This window comes from Somniosus microcephalus, chromosome 7 (genome assembly GCF_052327205.1).
Source record: "Somniosus microcephalus isolate GS21.2 chromosome 7, FLI_Smic_1.0, whole genome shotgun sequence".
NCBI classification, from domain to species: domain Eukaryota; kingdom Metazoa; phylum Chordata; class Chondrichthyes; order Squaliformes; family Somniosidae; genus Somniosus; species Somniosus microcephalus.
Window position 1 is genome coordinate 78,019,995 of NC_140993.1, and position 17,513 is coordinate 78,037,507.

General features: G+C 41.8%; 1 protein-coding gene across 2 annotated transcripts in view; it reads left to right on the plus strand.

The window, feature by feature from the left end:
• Nucleotides 1–498: 498 nt before the first annotated feature.
• Nucleotides 499–17,513, plus strand: part of virma (vir like m6A methyltransferase associated) — a 114,742-nt gene continuing 97,727 nt past the window's right edge. For both annotated transcript variants that reach the window (XM_085992647.1, XM_085992648.1), the window contains exons 1-2: nt 499–653; nt 17,274–17,389. In XM_085992647.1, the coding sequence (XP_085848773.1) occupies nt 516–653; nt 17,274–17,389 (254 nt within the window). In that variant the 5' untranslated portion in view covers nt 499–515. The remainder of the gene's footprint in view (nt 654–17,273; nt 17,390–17,513) is intronic.

Sequence of the window (17,513 nt, forward strand, 5' to 3'; positions counted from 1 at the left end):
GTATTATAGCTTTGCTTGACCCAAGAAGGAATCATAGAATGGTTACAGCACAGTGGGAGGCCATTCGGCCTGTTGAGACTGTGCCGGCTCTCTGCAAGAGCACGTCAGCTAGTCCCACTCCCCCGCCCTTTCTTATCCAATTCCCTTTTGAAATCCACGATTGAATCTGCCTCCACCACCAAAATATCTTTATCAGAGATAGAGGCCATCTGTTCCAATTTTTGATTTATAAAGGTTCTTGAGAGTCTTAGTGGATGCTAACTTCAGCCTAGGCACCTTTTGGGATGGCGCTGAGAAGGGTCAAATGGCACTTTGGTCTCTTTCTTCCACAACAAGTTGTAACCTCACACTGATAACAAGAAGCATCCAATTAACAGAACCTGTTAAATCTCACTCATCAACAATGACACACTTTGGTTGACAAACGTTGGTCACTGAAGAATATGACGGCGACTCCATGACTTTGACGGGACGAAATCAACAACCGACCCGACCATGCGCCAGCCGCTCCGAGCATGCGCCGTGCACACACACACGGAGCCGCGCGGGGGCAGCCGGAAGTAGCTGTAACGGAAGTGACGCGCCGAGGAATCATGGCGGACGCAGCGGCAGAGCTGCTGTTTTTAGACACGTTCAAACACCCGAACTCCGAGGTAAAGTCCGGTACTTGAGTCAGTCAGCGGGATCCGCTTTGATTGTCACGCCTGCTTGGGGTCTACTGCCGCAGCTGCCATTGTAATGGTGTCCCGGGTGCTGCAGCCTGGGCTGGGCCTTGAACAGCGGAGATATTGGGATCGGGCTGGGGCCGCAAATCGACTGCAGCGCTTTCCTCTTTCTCCACACCCCTCGCCGGGGGTCCGGGCCAGGGTGAGGGTCGCACAGCACGAGCTGCAGCTCCCGCGTGCTGGTGTCCCTTACCCCCCTCGGGGCCTGTTTATGTTTTGTTTCTGGTGAAATGATGGTCACCGCCCCCATACTTCCCCCGTTCAAACCAGAAACAGATTCGAGAGCCGATTGCTCAGTGTCTTGCAACTGAATTTTAACGTAGTTTCATTTGATCTGAGGAAACTGCTAGCTGTTCCTGTGCAAGGATATGTCCAATGATGAACATGAGTGAGCCGCGTAGATTGCAAACCGTTAAACATTTGGAGCTACGTTTTTTGACACTGACTTCAAAATAAGCGATATTTTAAGCTATTTTAGCTGACCTGTTTGCATTCTGCAGGAGTTAGACTTTATTAGTTAAGGTGCAAAGGGCAAGACTGGAAGTTGAAGGAGACTACCTTTATATAGATCAGCAATACTTCTGATTACAATTGCCTTAGAAGTTTTGTAACTGAGTAGTTTGTAGCTGCCTATATTTGCCATGTTAAAAATAGATGTTTGGTTTGTTTTTATAGTTGCATTATGCCTGATTTAGAATTTGTCTAGAAACATTTACAGGATAACCAAGTTCTTGAAATTATGCTGTGGGGAGATTAGTGCATGGATGCTTAATATGTCTGAATGGAATTCCTTTATATTAAAATAAATGAGTAAATTCTCCTGTTAAAGTACTGGACAAAAATGATGCTGACCTGTCAAAGTTAATGATCATTTAAGTAAACTTTGTTGTTTATTGTTTTGTACAGTGGTGGTGTCACTCAAATTTCAGCACTTTAAAATTGCATCTGGTTGACCGTGCACAGCAGCAAATGACAGACTTTCATAATAAAACCACATGATTTGAACTGAAGTTAAATTGTACAACAAGGCTTGATTTGCGGTGAAAATTGGGTTTCATTTTTTTGCATAATACAGGAGAATAAAATGATGAGTTGTAAAATTATTCAGCAGAGGGTTGTAATATGAATTGCAACTGTCCAGGTGTAATTTGTTGACTTAACTTAGCTACAGTATCTTTTTTTAATCACATTTTCTTGCTGAAGATGCTGATTTAAATTGGAGCTTGGGTGCTGGTAGTTCTTCAGAACCTTGTCCAAGTGGCTAGTCTTTGTGTGAGCCTAGACAAGAGAATACCAGGCTGTTCTGGGGAAGGGATATTAGAATTGAGTCTGATCCTGACCCCGTCTCAAGTATATACTTTTTCAGCAGGAGTTTGGAAGGTGATTGAATGGAAATCCTGGCTGAATTTTGGGCTCCTAGCCCAGGGATGCTGAAGCAAATTATGGTTCGGCTGAAAGTTTTGGCTGAGATTGGTTAATTTCGCACAGGGCAGTGTTTGAACTTGAGACTTTCTTGGACTGTGTCAATTCCAGAGTGTCCTCTTGATCGCTTATAAGCTAATTTGTTACTCTTGAAGGTCGAGGTATAGGTTTGATGTTTCCCCTGCACTGCACTGAACACTCAATTTAAGTTGCACTCCATAGAGTCTGCAGTGTCACCCTGCAAGGGGAAGAGAAAATCTGCTGTTTAGCCCTCCCTTGTAGGCAGCTGAGGCGGCTAGGCCAGGTGGACCAGTGACTAAAGATAACTTCAAAAATGAGAGGAAAAATAAAAATTTCTTCCAGGCCATTGGTGATTTTTCAGTGGATGGGCAGAAACCTGCTTGGGAATGCAGTGTGCCACACCCCTAACTTCTTGCCCCACCCCATTTTCCAGTGGCAGATCCAGCAATCTAATATGCATACCTGTATTTGGGCAAGCACATGCAAATTAGATTAAAATGAGGAAAATACAACCTCTACTGTTTTCCCTGATGATTGCTAGAGTTGCCTGGGTCCCAGTGTTCACAGGTTGGTGATGAGGGGCCTAGAGGAAGAATTGTCAAAGGGCTTGTTCTAATGGCCTGAGGATGGCTGTGCACAGTCCTCAACAACAGCACCAAATATTTTAATCAAATTTACCCATCTTTTCAGGCAGTTTGGTGTCTGCCACCTTCCTCCTCCTGAACCAGGCCCCTGAGGCTTGCAGCAGAAAGTACTCCCCCAGCCTGCTGGGGGAGGTAAGGAGACTCATCTCCTGTTTGTGAATGACCCTGGCACTGGAAATACGGCGAGGTCAAGGGACATCTCTGAAGCAGGCGATGGTCCCACTCCATCAGAGATGGGCCCCCAGTCGGAAGATCCAGCCCCATAAGCTATCACATGAAATATCATTAAGTCTCAGGTTATTACAGTATCCAAAAAATAAAACATTTAAATTGCAGCTCTTTACTTGATTTTGATGATCACTGCTGACTTCAGTTCCAAATTGTAGGGATGTAGGCTTTTAATTTACATACAATGTCTGTAAGAACTGTGTAAATGTAAAACTGCAGTGAATGTAAATTTAAAAAATTGGAAATCCAAGAAATCAGAAATAAAATCACCAATGTGGGAAATACACAATGGGGTAAAGAAGCGCCTGTAAAGAAAAAAGACAGGTTCACGTTTTGGGTGTAAGATCCTTCCTCAGAACATGGTGTCTTCTCACTTTATTGCAGTGAATGCAAATTGTCATTGGAATGCATTCACTCATTTATTGCTAAATAAATCACATGGGCTTAGCAGGCTCTTGCTAATTTCAAGCCACCTCAAGACTTCAAGAAAATGCTCTACAGTAGCCTTATTCTTGAGTATTTGTTTGAAAAATACAGCGCTGTATTTATAAAAAAAAAAAAAAAAAAAACCTGCAATTTGGGTTTGGGAGCACAGTAGTTGTGTTACTGGACTAATGATCCAGAGACATGAGTTCAGATCCCATCACAGCAGCTGGGTAATTTAAATTCAGTTAATTAAATAAATCTGGAATAAAAAACTAGTATCAGTAATGTGTCCATGAAACTACCGATTGTCGTAAAAACCCATCTGGTTCACTAATGTACTTTAGGGAAGGAAATCTGCCACCCTTACCTGGTCTGGCCTATATGTGATTCCAGACCCACAGCAATGTCTTAACTGCCGTCTGTGGTTCAAGAAGGCGGATCACCACTATCTTCTCGAGGGCAATTAGGGATGGGCAATAAATGCTGACCTTACCAGTGACATCCACATCCCATGAACTAATTAAAAAAAAGACTGGCTTCCCATTTAGGACTACTGTTTTCCTTGTAGAAAGCAGACACCAAACTGCCTGAAAAGATGGGTAAACTCGATTAAAATATTTGTTGCTGTTGTTGGGAATACTCAGAGAAACAGAGTTAACGTTTCAGGTTGATGATCTTTCAAGAACTGGAAAAAGTTAGAGATGTAACAGATTTTAAGCAAGTGCAGAGGCAGGGAAATGGGGGAGGGGAGGAAAGAACAAAAGGTAAGGTCTGTGATAGGGTGGAAGGCAGGAGAGATTAAATGGCAAAAGGTATGATTGTACAAAGCAAAAGGAGATGGTAATGGGACAAAAAGAAATAAAAGATGTGTCTAGAAGTGGTGTAAATGGGAATAGCAGAATCATCAACAGCTGCCATCTGGAAAAAATGGGGGCAGAGGTTATGATCTGAAATTGTTGAACTCGATGTTGAGTCCGGAAGGCTGTAAAGTGCCTAATCGAAAGATGAGGTGCTGTTCCTCGAGCTTATGTTGAGCTTCGTTGGAATGATGTAAGAGGCTGGATTTTGTTAGATGATCAGCCAGGAAGACCCGTTTTTCACTTGCCATATGCTTACCACTGGTCGAACTCTTGTCACTAAAAGCACTGCACCGAGATTAGCACTGTTTCCGAATGCCTCTTGCTGACATCATGGCATGATGCCACTATGTAGATGTTGACATAGTGATGATGTCATAACAACGCATTTTATTGCACCAGCTGTTGGTTGATGACATCAGAATGCATTTGGGTTGTACATGTGGAACACCTATTTGTCATGGTTGCTCTGTGTAAGGTACAGGAAACTTTTTTTTATCCGGCACGGACGGGACCGACGTGGTGCCGGTTCATCATAAATTCCGGATAACCAAACGCTATAGTAAAAGATACGGAGCTGAGAGCTCCGTATAAAGCAACAAACCCTAGCTTCAAAACAATGGCCACAAGTTGCAAGCGTCTCTGTAGCTTAGCAACAGCTGCAGCCACACCCTTGCACAGCAACACATGGAGGAAAGCAAGTAATAAAAGTTACCTGAACCTACTCCTGAATTTTGCCGGTTAACCGAAATTTCTGGTTATTTAGGTGCCGGTTAATCGAAAGTTTCCTGTAGAGAGGTTACAAAGACCAAAGCTCTCCCAAATTCAACCTAAGTAATATAAAGGAATCTTATTTTAATTGTTTTAAATTCCGTAGACTGCTGTGACCCAATGTATTTTTGCATTGCGACATTCTTGTAATGTTTTGTATATAGGAATTTCAATTCAAATAATCAGTTTTTAGTATACATGCATTTAGTTCATTCCTGCTAACTGAAGTACTTTTAGCTCTAAAGTTCCTATTTTTCACCAGCGCATCCAATTATGTATGAGCAATAGCTTTTTTTGTGTGGGATTGGGGAGCAGATGGAGAGAGACGAAGAGGAGATAAATGACATCTTTTTGGAGTCAAGGTGGCTCCAGGACGCCACAATGGAAGCTTGGAACCAAGAGAAACCTAAAGTTTTACCGACACGGAAGTTATTAATGTCTGAGCTGAAACAAATAAAACACAAGATTGCTGGGGAAAAAAACACTCTGTGGCAGACTAGGTAATCTTATGTCAGGTGGGCCTGCAGTACACCAGGGTACTGTTGATGGTTGACCAGCTGGCATGGCTCATTAATGGAACCTGGAGGGATAGATCTATCTCTGAGGACAGAGATTTTGTTCCTAGTTAGCTCCAGAGAGCACTGAGAGCCAATGTTCTAACACAAAGGGTGATCCTGACAAACAGCAGTAGCACATCTTTGGTGAACTAAACTGTGCCAGATTTCTCTGGACTTGGATAAATGGCATATATCCCTTTGGGGAGTAAGTGTACTGTACTTTATATTATGCAAACCGAAACTACTGTTCTCAATAACATGGTTTGGAGACTCTTAAACATGGTAATGGATTTCTCTGCATGTCAAACACCCAGGTAACCCAAAAGAAAATGATCAGTATACAGTATTTGGTTGTGGTTTGTTTAATGTATTTGATTTCCTTTGAACGTTCTGTCAAATTATAGCGCTATATAATGAAAAATTTTCTAAAATGTGAAATATTTTAGAAACTGTACCATTGGCAATTATTCCTAATATATTTAGAATTTTGTTGTGGACTATTCCAGATGAATTAGATCATGTGGGAAATGGTAATTAACTTGATGACAATTGTCTGCTGTATCTGGCTGAATTGCAGTTACAGTGTGCTACTCCCTTGATGGCTCAGCTGCTAAGGCAGTGAGTACTTGAGCCATATTGAAGGGCTCATGTTAGATCCTCAGTCTATGCTGAATTAGCTGATGCATAGAAATACAATACGGAAACTTACCCTCTATGCGAGCAAATAGTTCTAATCACATTTACCCATCTTGTTCCCATATCCCTTCAACTGCCTATCCAATCTATGGTGCGGTGGCAGGATTGGCATCATTGCCCTTGGATTAGGTAGGTGAAAAATGGCCAGCATTCTTGTTATCCAGCACCCCTTGTTGGGAGTGTATGGGTGAGGGCAGGATGAAGCTCAGTTGTCTTCTGCAGTCAGATAGTGTGCTGACACGCAATGCTGAAATGGGAGAGGTAGCTGATGGCATCCAGTGCCCGGAGAACCTAACAAGGAGTCGATGCCTTAGGAGGACGAAGAGAAAATAATGGGAAGCAAGGAAAAAGTATTGGAGTATGTTGTAGCTTAAGTCACTCAGTACAAAAATTCCACCCCCCACATTTTTTTTAGCTGGATGTTTCCATTATATGCAGACATTTTAACTTTTGCCATTTGCTCTCCTGATGGTGACATGCTAGGGCACTGTGGTCCATTACATAAGTGGTCATTCTTCATGTGTGACCCTGGACACTGGGTGTCAGCAGGCTGAGCCTGCACCTAATGTCAAATGTGCATTTCTTTGCAGGGATCTTAATAAATACTTTCTCTTCTTCCTTTGTCTGGAGATGTTAAAATTACATCTCCTATAGTGTTCAGGTAACTCGGGTTTGATCCCTAGATCTATGCTAACACTCTCTTCATCTGACAATACTGCGTTTATTCACTGTTTAGTTTGTTCTGGGCAAGAGTGGTTGATTTATTGAACGCGAATCCTATTTGCACATAATTGGTGAGTAACATTCAGCATGGAGCAGATTTGACTGAGTTTGGGAGTTAACACTGATAAAATATTAGTAATAAATATAGGTAACTTGGGTTCCATTTTACGGCATTACACCATTTTAAGTTACAGAAATACTTTAAGACGATGTAGAGTTTTTCAGAAAAAAACTCTAGTATTTATTGGAGGTTTCTATTTCCTGCCATTGAGTCAAAAAATTATTGCCCAGAATTTTCTGAAAAATAATGGCATGTGAACGAACGAGATGCACGCCATTATTAATGGGCAAATTGTTGGCAAATTGGCCAGCAGCTTGTGGCGAGGAAGAGATATCTTGTGAATTGCAAATCGCCACAAGCTACTGGTTGATTTGTGCCGCTCCGTCGTTAGCTTCGCGTAAATGGCATCACGCCCTTAACCACCACATGATTTTCATGCAGTTGCTGTATTTGCACATTAATTGCCCATTAAATGGGCCACAGAAAGCTAAGCCTAGTAATTAATAGCGTTAATACCCTTTTGACGATGTGATAATTGTTAATGATTGCCAATCAATCTCTCTCGCCTAGAAAGTGAACAATTAAAAGTGTGGAGTGTGGAGTCTTATTCCTTCAAGTAATGAGTTGCTTTGGAGATTTTAAAAATATCAAATGTTCGAATGTTTTTCTTTCTTTTCCTTTCTGTCTCTATCGCTCTCTCTCTTCATCCAGTCTTGCTTTCCCCCTCTATTTCTCTTTCTCTACCTGATTTTGACATTGAATTCACACACTCTAAATCGCCCTCTTTCTCAGTCCTCCCTCTGATTATTTCTCAATCCTTAAATCTCATTGGTTAAGGACATATACTGTTATGTCCTGTTAATCACCAGGGTCTCAGATGCCCTGTTACCCTCACTGCACCGTTATCAGCCCGCACTTTCAGCAACTTTGTGGGGAAAAACATTTTTGAGCTGAAAGGTGCAGGAAAAAGAAAAACCGGGCACGCCATGAGATGCCCCGCTCCAGAAAATTCTGGGCCTATGTTTGGTAGTACCAGTAAATTACTCTTATCTACTTTGCAATACAGTACAAACTGACAAACTAATGTACAGAGTTAGATGAGTAAATTTGCATGACATCCAAATCAAAAGATTGCAAAATTACTGGACTGCGCAATCACTAGATGGCTTATTTATAAGTGAAATGCTTTGTTCTTTAAGGGAAAGTGTATGCCACTGTAATATAAAATATCCTCCCTCGAATTATACTTTTGTGATTTATAATTATTTATCTCCCTTGCCAGCACAATGTCGAGCCCTTGTGGAGATTTCCAGTTTCATGTTGGGTGGGGGACATTATATGCTTTCAAATGGCACTAGTGAGTACTTGATTTGACTCGGCGGGAATCAGTGTGCTGGAAGCAGGAGATTAAATAATGAATCGCATTTTTATATTGCAGAATCACTTCAAAAAGCAGTTCAGCACTAATGCCTCAGAGCTGCAGTGCTGTGCAATCCCACTTTATTTGTCCTGTAGGTTGATACAACAGAAAAAGATGTGTGTTAACAATTATTTTTAAGTTGCAATTTTGTGAGGGAATGTTTTGTATAAATAATCCCTGATCCTCATAAGAAATAAGGGCAGGAGTAGGCCATACGGCCCCTCCAAGCCTACTCCACCATTCAATAAGATCGTGGCTGATCATCGACTTCAACTCCACTTTCCCACCCAATCACCATATCCCTTGATTCCCCTAGAGTCCAAAAATCTATCTCTCTCAGCTTTGAATATACTCAAAAGACTCGGCATTCACAGCCCTCTGGGGCAGAGAATTCCAAAGATTCACAACCCTCTGAGTGAAGAAATTCCTCCTCATCTCAGTCTTAAATGGCCGACCCCTTATCCTGAGACTATGCCCCCTAGTTCTAGACACTCTAGCCAGGGGAAACAACCTCTCAGCATCTACCCTGTCAATCCCCTTCAGAATCTTGTATGTTTTAATGAGATCACCTCTCATTCTTCTAAACTCCAGAGAGTATAGGCCCATTCTACACAATCTTTCATCATAGGACAGCTCTCTCATCCCAGGGATCGATCTAGTGAACCTTCGTTGCACCGCCTCCAAGGCATGTATATCCTTAGATAAGGAGACCAAAACTGTGCACAGTACTCCAGGTGTGGTCTCACCAAGGCCCTGCACAATTGTAACAAGACTTCCTTACTCTTATACTCTAACCCCCTTGCAATAAAGGCCAACATGCCATTTGCCTTCCTTATTGCTTGCTGTACCTGCATGCTAGCTTTGTGTTTCTTGCATGAGGACACCCAAATCTCTCTGAACACCAACATTTGAAAGTTTCTCACCGTTTATATAAAAAAAAAGTCTGTTTTTTGTTTCTTCCTACCAAAGTGAATAACCTCACATTTCCCTACATTATACTCCATCTGCCACCTTACTGCCCACTCACTTAGTCTATCTATATCCCTTTGCAGACTCTTGGTGTTTGCCTCACAGCTTACTGTCGCACGCAGCTTTGTATCATCAGCAAACTTGGATACATTACACTCGGTCCCTTCATCTAGGTCATTAATATAGATTGTAAATAGCTGAGGCCCCGACACTGATCCTTGCAGCACCCCACTAGTTACAGCCTGCCAACCTGAAAAAGATCTGTTTATCCCTAGTCTCTCTTTTCTGTCCGTTAACCAATCCTCTATCCATGCTACTATATTACCCCCAACCACATGAGCCCTAATTTTGTGTAATAACCTTTTATGTGGCACCTTATCGAATGCCTTTTGGAAATCCAAATATACTACATCCACTGGTTCCCCCATCTACCCTGCTCGTTACATCCTCAAAAAACTCTAAGTTTGTCAAACACGATTTCCCTTTCATAAAACCATGTTGACTCTGCCTAATCATGGAATGATTTTATAAGTGACTTGATACCACTTCCTTAACAATGGATTCCAGCATTTTCCCGACGACTGATGTCAGGCTAACTGGCCTGTCGTTCCCTGTTTTTGCTCTCCCTCCTTTCTTGAATAGCGGTGTTACATTTGCGACCTTCCAATTCGCTGGGACCATTCTAGAATCTAGGGAATTTTGGAAGATCAAAACCAATGCATCCACTATTTCTTCAGCCACCTCTTTTAGAACCCTAGGGTGTAGGCCGTCAGGTCCAGGGGTTTGTCGGCTTTTAGTCCCATTAGTTTCTCTAGTACTTTTTCTCTACTTATATTAATTACGTTAAGTTCCTCGCCCTCATTGGACCCTTGGTTCCCCACCATTTTTGGTATGCTTTTTGTGTCTTCTACTGTGAAGACAGATACAAAATATTTGTTCAGCATTTCTGTCATTTCCTTATTCTCCATAATAATGTCTCCTGTCTCAGCCTCTAAGAGACCAACGTTTACTTTTGCTACTCTTTTCCTTTTTACATACTTGTAGAAACTCTTACAATCTGATTTTATATTTCTTGCTAGTTTTCTCTCATTCTATTTTTTTACCTTTTTATAAATTTTTGATTAACCTTTGCTGGTTTCTGAAACTCTCCCAATCCTCAGGCTTACTATTATTATTTGCAACATTATAAGCTTCTTCTTTCAATCTAATGCTATCCTTAACTTCTTTAGTTAGCCACAGTTGGATCACTTCTCACGTGGAGTTTTTGTTTCTCAATGGAATGTATTTTTGTTGAGAATTATGAAATATTTCTTTAAATGCTAGCCACTGCTTATCTACCGCCATACCTTTTAATCTATTTTTCCAATCTACCGTAGCCAACTTGCCCCTCATCATACCTATGTAATTGGCTTTATTTAAGTTTAAGACTCTAGTTTCGGACTTAGGCAAGTCACTCTCAAAATTAATGTGAAATTCTATCATATTACGGTCACCATTTAAAACTTCATAATATCCTTCCACCTTTGCACCTCCACAATTCACCAATGGCTTTGTGTGTTCTATTAAACATTCTCCCCCAAATCACAGGAGGATCACTGGCAATTTATCAGCTCAATTTGTACATATCAGTATACTCGCCAGTAATGTGCCCAACTAGAAATTCAGTTCCTTTTTGAAGGAGTTAACCAATTCAGCCTCAGCTGTTTTTATTGAATCTGTTCTATCTATCCATCACTGAGTAAAAAGTTTCTTTTAATCTGTGATCTCACTTCAGGGTTGTTAATTTCAAACCCATGGCATCTAGTTTTGTGCTTACAGCTTAAGTCAAAGAGCTTGTTTAAATTATCCAGCGTTCTCAGCATCTTGAAGACCTAAATCGTATTTCTATTCAGTCTTTGTCACTTGGGCATATAGAATGTGCTTTTTGAAAATGTGTCTTCAACTTACTTTTATTTTAAAAAACCACAATTATCATTTTTTTCCCCCATGTTTACTCCCATTATTCCTTCCTCACCAGAGTGGTTACTCATTCTGGTATTTGATTCCTTGGGACAGCAGTAGTCTTTCCCATTGTACCTTGTCCAAGTGTCCATTTTACCTGTAAGATTAGATCATGAGTATGGGACTTTTCAATTATGGGTGATCACACAACTGAGTCAAAACTTTGGTAACCAAATAGACGTTGCATCTGTTATCACAGTTGTTCAGCTGAACTATCCACAAATATTTCAGCTCATACTTTGTTTCCTGGACAGTCATCTTTTCCTCCTCCCCCAGCCCAAAGCTTAATAGCTTAATCTTCAAGTACAATTCTTTGAACACTGGTCACCTTCAGTAGCCCAAGTACTCAGTTGTAAGTCTTGACAGAGTGCTGGCAGACTTTTTAACATTACAGCTGAGCCTGATTGTATTCTCATCTGACACCCACACACCACACTTCCAGCAAGAGTGACTGGATAGTAAACAAAGAGTGGGAACACTGGCCAAATGTCTTCTCTAACTCAGGGACAATGAAGACTGTACCCCTCTCCAAGTGGAGAGCAGCTAACTCAGTATAGGTCTGGGATCGAACTTCGGGCATTTCAGTTTGTGTTGCTTAGTCAGGTTCTAAATATGTCCAAATCTTGGGGTAACTGCTCAGGGCACTAAGGAATGGTGAGGTATAGGGTTAAGAAAGAACATAAGGAGTAGGAGTAGGCCATTCGGCCCTTCTAGCCTGCTCCACCATTCAATAAGATCATGGCTGATCTGATCTTGGCCTCAACTCTGCTTTTCTGCCTGTTCCCCATAACCCTTGACTCCCCTGTAGTTCAAAAAGCTGTCTGTCTCCGCCTTGAATATATTCAATGACTCAGCCTCCACAGCTCTCTGGGGTAGAGAATTCCAAAGATTCATGACCCTCTGAGAGAAGAAATTCCTGCTCATTTCCGTCTTAAATGGGCGACCCCTTATTCTGAACTACGACCCCTCGTTCTAGATTCCCCCATGAGGGGAAACATCCTCTCAGCATCTACCCTGTCAAGCCCCCTCAGAATTTTATATGTTTCAATAAGATCACCTCTCATTCTTCTAAACTCCAATGAGTATAGGCCCAACCTGCTCGACCTTTCCTCATAAGACAACTCCTCCATCCCAGGAATCAAACCTAGTGAACCTTCTCTGAACTGCCTCCAATGCAAGTATATCCCTATTTATATAAGGAGACCGAAACTGTACGCAGTACTCTAGGTGTGGTCTTACCAACGCCCTGTACAGTTGTAGCAAGACCTCCCTACTTTTATACTACACCCCTTTGCAATAAAGGTCAACATTCCATTTGCCTTCCTAATTACTTGCTGTACATGCATGCTAACTTTTTGTGTTTCATGTACGAGGACACCCAGATCCCTGTGTACCGCAGCATTCTGTAGTCTCTCTCCATTTAAATAATATTTTGCTTTTCTTCCTACTAAAGTGGATTACCTCACATTTTCCCACATTATACTCCATCTGCCAAATTTTTGCCCACTCACTTAACCTATCTATATCCCTTTGCAGACTCTTTGTGTCCTCCTCACAACTTGCTAACCCACCTATCTTTGTATCATCAGCAAATTTGGCTACAGTACACTCAGTCCCTTCATCCAAGTCATTAATATAGATTGTAAATAGTTGAGACCCCAGCACTGATCCCTGTGGCACCCCACTAGTTTGCCAACCTGAAAATGACCCATTTTTCCCGACTCTCTGTTTCTTGTTAGTTAACCAATCCTCTATCCATGCAAATATATTACCCCCAACACCATGAGCTCTTACCTTGTGCAGTAACTTTTTATGTGGCACCTTATCGAATGCCTTTTGGAAATCCAAATACACTACATCTACTGTTTCCCCTTTATCCACCCTGCTCTTTACATCCTCAAAGAACTCTAATAAATTTGTCAAACACTGTTTCCCTTTCATACAATCAAGCAGAGTCAACATGGTTTTATTATGATTTTCTAAATGTCCTGCTACTACTTCCTTAATAATGGATTCCAGCATTTTCCCAATGACAGATGTTAAGCTAACTGGCCTGTAGTTTCCTGCTTTCTGTTTCCCTCCTTTCTTGACTATGGGCATTACATTTGTGGTTTTCCAGTCTGCTGGGACCTTTCCAGAATCTAGAGAATTTTGGAAGATTACAACCAATGCATCCGCTATCACGGCAGCCACTTCTTTTAAGACCCTAGGATGCCGGCCATCAGGTCCAGGGGACTTGTCAGCCTTTAGTCCCATTAGTTTGCCTAGTACTTTTTCTCTCGTGATAGTTATTGTTTTAAGTTCCTCCCTCCCTTTTGCCCCTTGATTTTCCATTATTATTGGGATGCTTCTAGTGTCTTCTACCGTGAAGACAGATACAAAATATTTGTTCAAAGTCTCTGCCATTTCCTTGTTTCCCATTATTAATTCCCCAGTTTCATCCTCTAGGGGACCAATGTTTACTTTAGCTACTCTCTTCCTTTTTATATACTTGTAGAAGCTTTTACTGTCTGTTTTTATATTTCTTGTTAGTTTACTCTCATAATCTCTTTTCTCCCTCTTATTTTTTTAGTCATCCTTTGCAAGTTTCTAAAAATTTCCCAATCTCTGGCCTACCACGAATGTTCACAACATTGTATGCCTTTTCTTTCAATTTGATACCCCCCTTAACTTCCTTAGTAAGCCACGGATGGCTCATCCTTATAGTCTTTCTCACTGGAATATATCTTTGTTGAGAGTTATGAAATATCTCCTTAAAAGTCTGCCACTACTTATCTACCATCTTACCTTTTAATCTATTTTCCCAGTCCACTTTAGCCAACTCTGTCTTCATACCCTTGTAATTGCCTTCATTTAAGTTTAAGACACTAGTTTCAGACCCAAGTTTCTCACCCTCAGAATGTTATGATCACTCTTCCCTAGAGGATCCTTTACTATCAGATCATTAATTAATCCTGTCTTATTACACATTACCAGATCTAAAACAGCATGTTGCCTGGTTGGTTCCACAACGTATTGTTCTAAGTAACTGTCCTGAATACACTCTATGAACTCGTCCCCAAGGCTACCGTTGCCAATTTGATTTGTCCAATCGATATGAAGATTAAAATCCATGATTGTTGCAGTACCTTTCTTACAAGCCCCTTACGAAGTAACAGGGAGGATTGATGAAGGGAATGCAGTGGATGTTGTCTACATTAATTTTAGGAAGGCATGTGACAAAGTACCACAAAGAAGGCTGGTTAACAAAATTGAGGCTCATGGAAGAGGTGGGTCAGTGGCAGCTTGGATAAGGAATTGGCTTAAGGATAGAAAACAGCGAGTTGTGGTAAATGGCTGTTTTTCAGGCTGGAGGATGGTAGACAGTGGTGTTCCCCAAGGGTCAGTGCTGGGGCCACTGCTTTTTAATATATACCTGGATATTGGAATACAGAGTAGAATTTCTAAATTTGCTGATGATGCTAAACTTGGGGGTGTGGCAAACTGAGGATGATACCAATCGGCAGCAGCAGGACATAGGCTAGCAGAATGTGCAGACAAGTGGCAGATGGAATTTAATACAGAGAAGTGTGAGGTGATGCATTTTGGCAGAAGGAGCAGGGAGAGGCAATATACACTTAATAGCACAGTTTTAAAGAATGTGCAGGGACAGAGTGACCTGGGAGTTAATGTGCATAGTTCCCTGAAGGTGGCGGAACATATTGAGAGAGTGGTTAGCAAAGCATATGGGATCTTGGGCTTCATAAATAGAGGTATTGAGTACAAAAGTAGAGAAGTTATACTGAACCTTTATAAAGCGCTGGTTAGGCCACAACTGGTGTATTGTGTCCAGTTCTGGTCACCACACTTTAGGAAGGATGTGAAGGCCCTTGAGAGGGTGCAGAGGAGATTTACCAGAATGGTTCTGGGGATGGGGGATCTCAGCTACAAGGACAGGTTGGAGAAGCTGGATTTGTTTTCATTAGAGCAAAGGAGGTTGAGGGGTGATTTGATAGAGGTGTACAAGATTATGACGGGTTTGGATAGGCTAGACTGGGAAAGGCTGTTCCCACTAATTGATGGTACAAGGACTAGGGGACACAGATTTAAAGTTTTGGGCAAGAGATACAGGGGAGGGTGTGAGGAAAAACTTTTTTATGCAGCGAGTGGTGAGGACCTGGAACTCGCTGCCAACGAAAGTGGTGGTAACTGAGACACAATGTTTTCCAGGGGAGACTAGATAGGCACTTGAGGGAAATAAACTTGCAGGGCTACGGGGATAGAGCGGGGGAATGGGACTGACTGAATTGCTCCACAGAGAGCTGGCATGGACTTGATGGGCCGAATGGCGGCCTCCTATGCCGTTATGACTCACATTATTTCTTGATTTATACTCTGTCCCACAGTGTAGCTACTGTTAGGTCTATAAAATACTCCCAGCAGTGACTTCTTTCCCTTATTGGCCCAGAAATTCGGGTCGGAGGCTTCTCGCGGGTGCAAGCCTCCAACCTGCACTTACCTAGCGCACCGGCCGTTGTGCTGTGGGCCCGTGTGGGATTCCGATCCTGGGCCTGCTCCAACTGCCGCCGCGCAGTGCTTGCGTATCCCAGGGGCGCAGTTAGTTCGAAGCGTCCCCTGGGATCACGTGGGCCATGGAGAGCCAATCGTAGCAGGGAATCTCTATTCATAGATTTGACAGGAGCGCCTGTCAAATCTATGAATACAATTCAGCCCCAAAACATAACTAAAACTTCAAATAATTTTTTTTTTAAATCACATTTTAAAAATAACTATAAATTACATAAAATAACTATTTTAAACAATTTAAATTTTTGAAAAATTAATTAATGTTTCTAATGGGGCTAAAAATAAACTTACCTTTCTTTAAAGTATTTAAAAATAATAAACCTGTGGAAAAAAATTGTTTTTATTTTACTTAATTCACCACTTAGCTTGTTAAAAGCAGGCCTTGCGACTGCTTTTTATAAGCGTAGCTGCTGGAGACTTACCCTCCCGGAAAAACCTGCAAAAAAAACGGTTGTTTCAGGCGTACGCGCTGCCTCTCCGGCGCACGCGTTCGAACTGTGAACCCCTTCCTTTAAGGGAACGGAAGTCCCGGTTTCCCGCGCATGCACAGTGCATGCCGAAACCGGCACTTTTGTTGGGCCGATGCGTGAGTACCCAGCGTGTACTCACCCGTGGGGACTGAAGTTCTGACCCATTATTTCTTATCTCCACCCAAACTGATTCTACATCTTGATCTTCCAAGTCAAGATCATTTCTCACTACTGTACTGATCTCATCCTTTATTAACAGAGCTACCCCACCTCCTTCATTCCCTTGCATTATTGTTTCCATCTCAGCCATTTTGCAGGGATAAGTCAAGTGAAGGCCAGATACCCCCCTTGTAAGGAAAGAAACTGAGGGACAGTTTCCCAGGCCTCCCATATGTTTGTCCCAAAGGCTATCTCAACAGCATCTGACTCTTGGTCAGTCAGTGTGTTGCCTGGAGAATTGTATGCAGGTCGCTAGGAAGAGTAGAGAGCAATTTCATACAAAAGATTAATAAATTTGGATGGCACAAGCATTTATTTTCAGATTTCCTACAATGTATTGTGTGAGAACAGTGGAATGTGCGCATTCTGTGCACGTGTAAATCTTACACCTCCAGTATGTCAACGTGGAAAAATGTACCTATGTAAAATTTTAGAATTGGAATTTAAATTCAAAAAACATACTTACACGCTTTTTCTTCTGTAATTTTATTTTATAGCAAAACACACATGTGGATGTAGTTCGCTTTCCTTGTGTGGTTTACATAAATGAAGTTCGTGTCATTCCTCCTGGAGTCAAAGCTCACAATAGCTTGCCCGACAGCAGAGCATATGGGTAAGTGAGGTGGGGGGCGGGGGTGGAGGATAGCCGTATGCTTTCTTTAAAGCAGTTTAAGTCTTTGAATGTAATTGACAGATATGTTTGTATCTAAAATAAGGTGCAGGCATGTAATAATCTT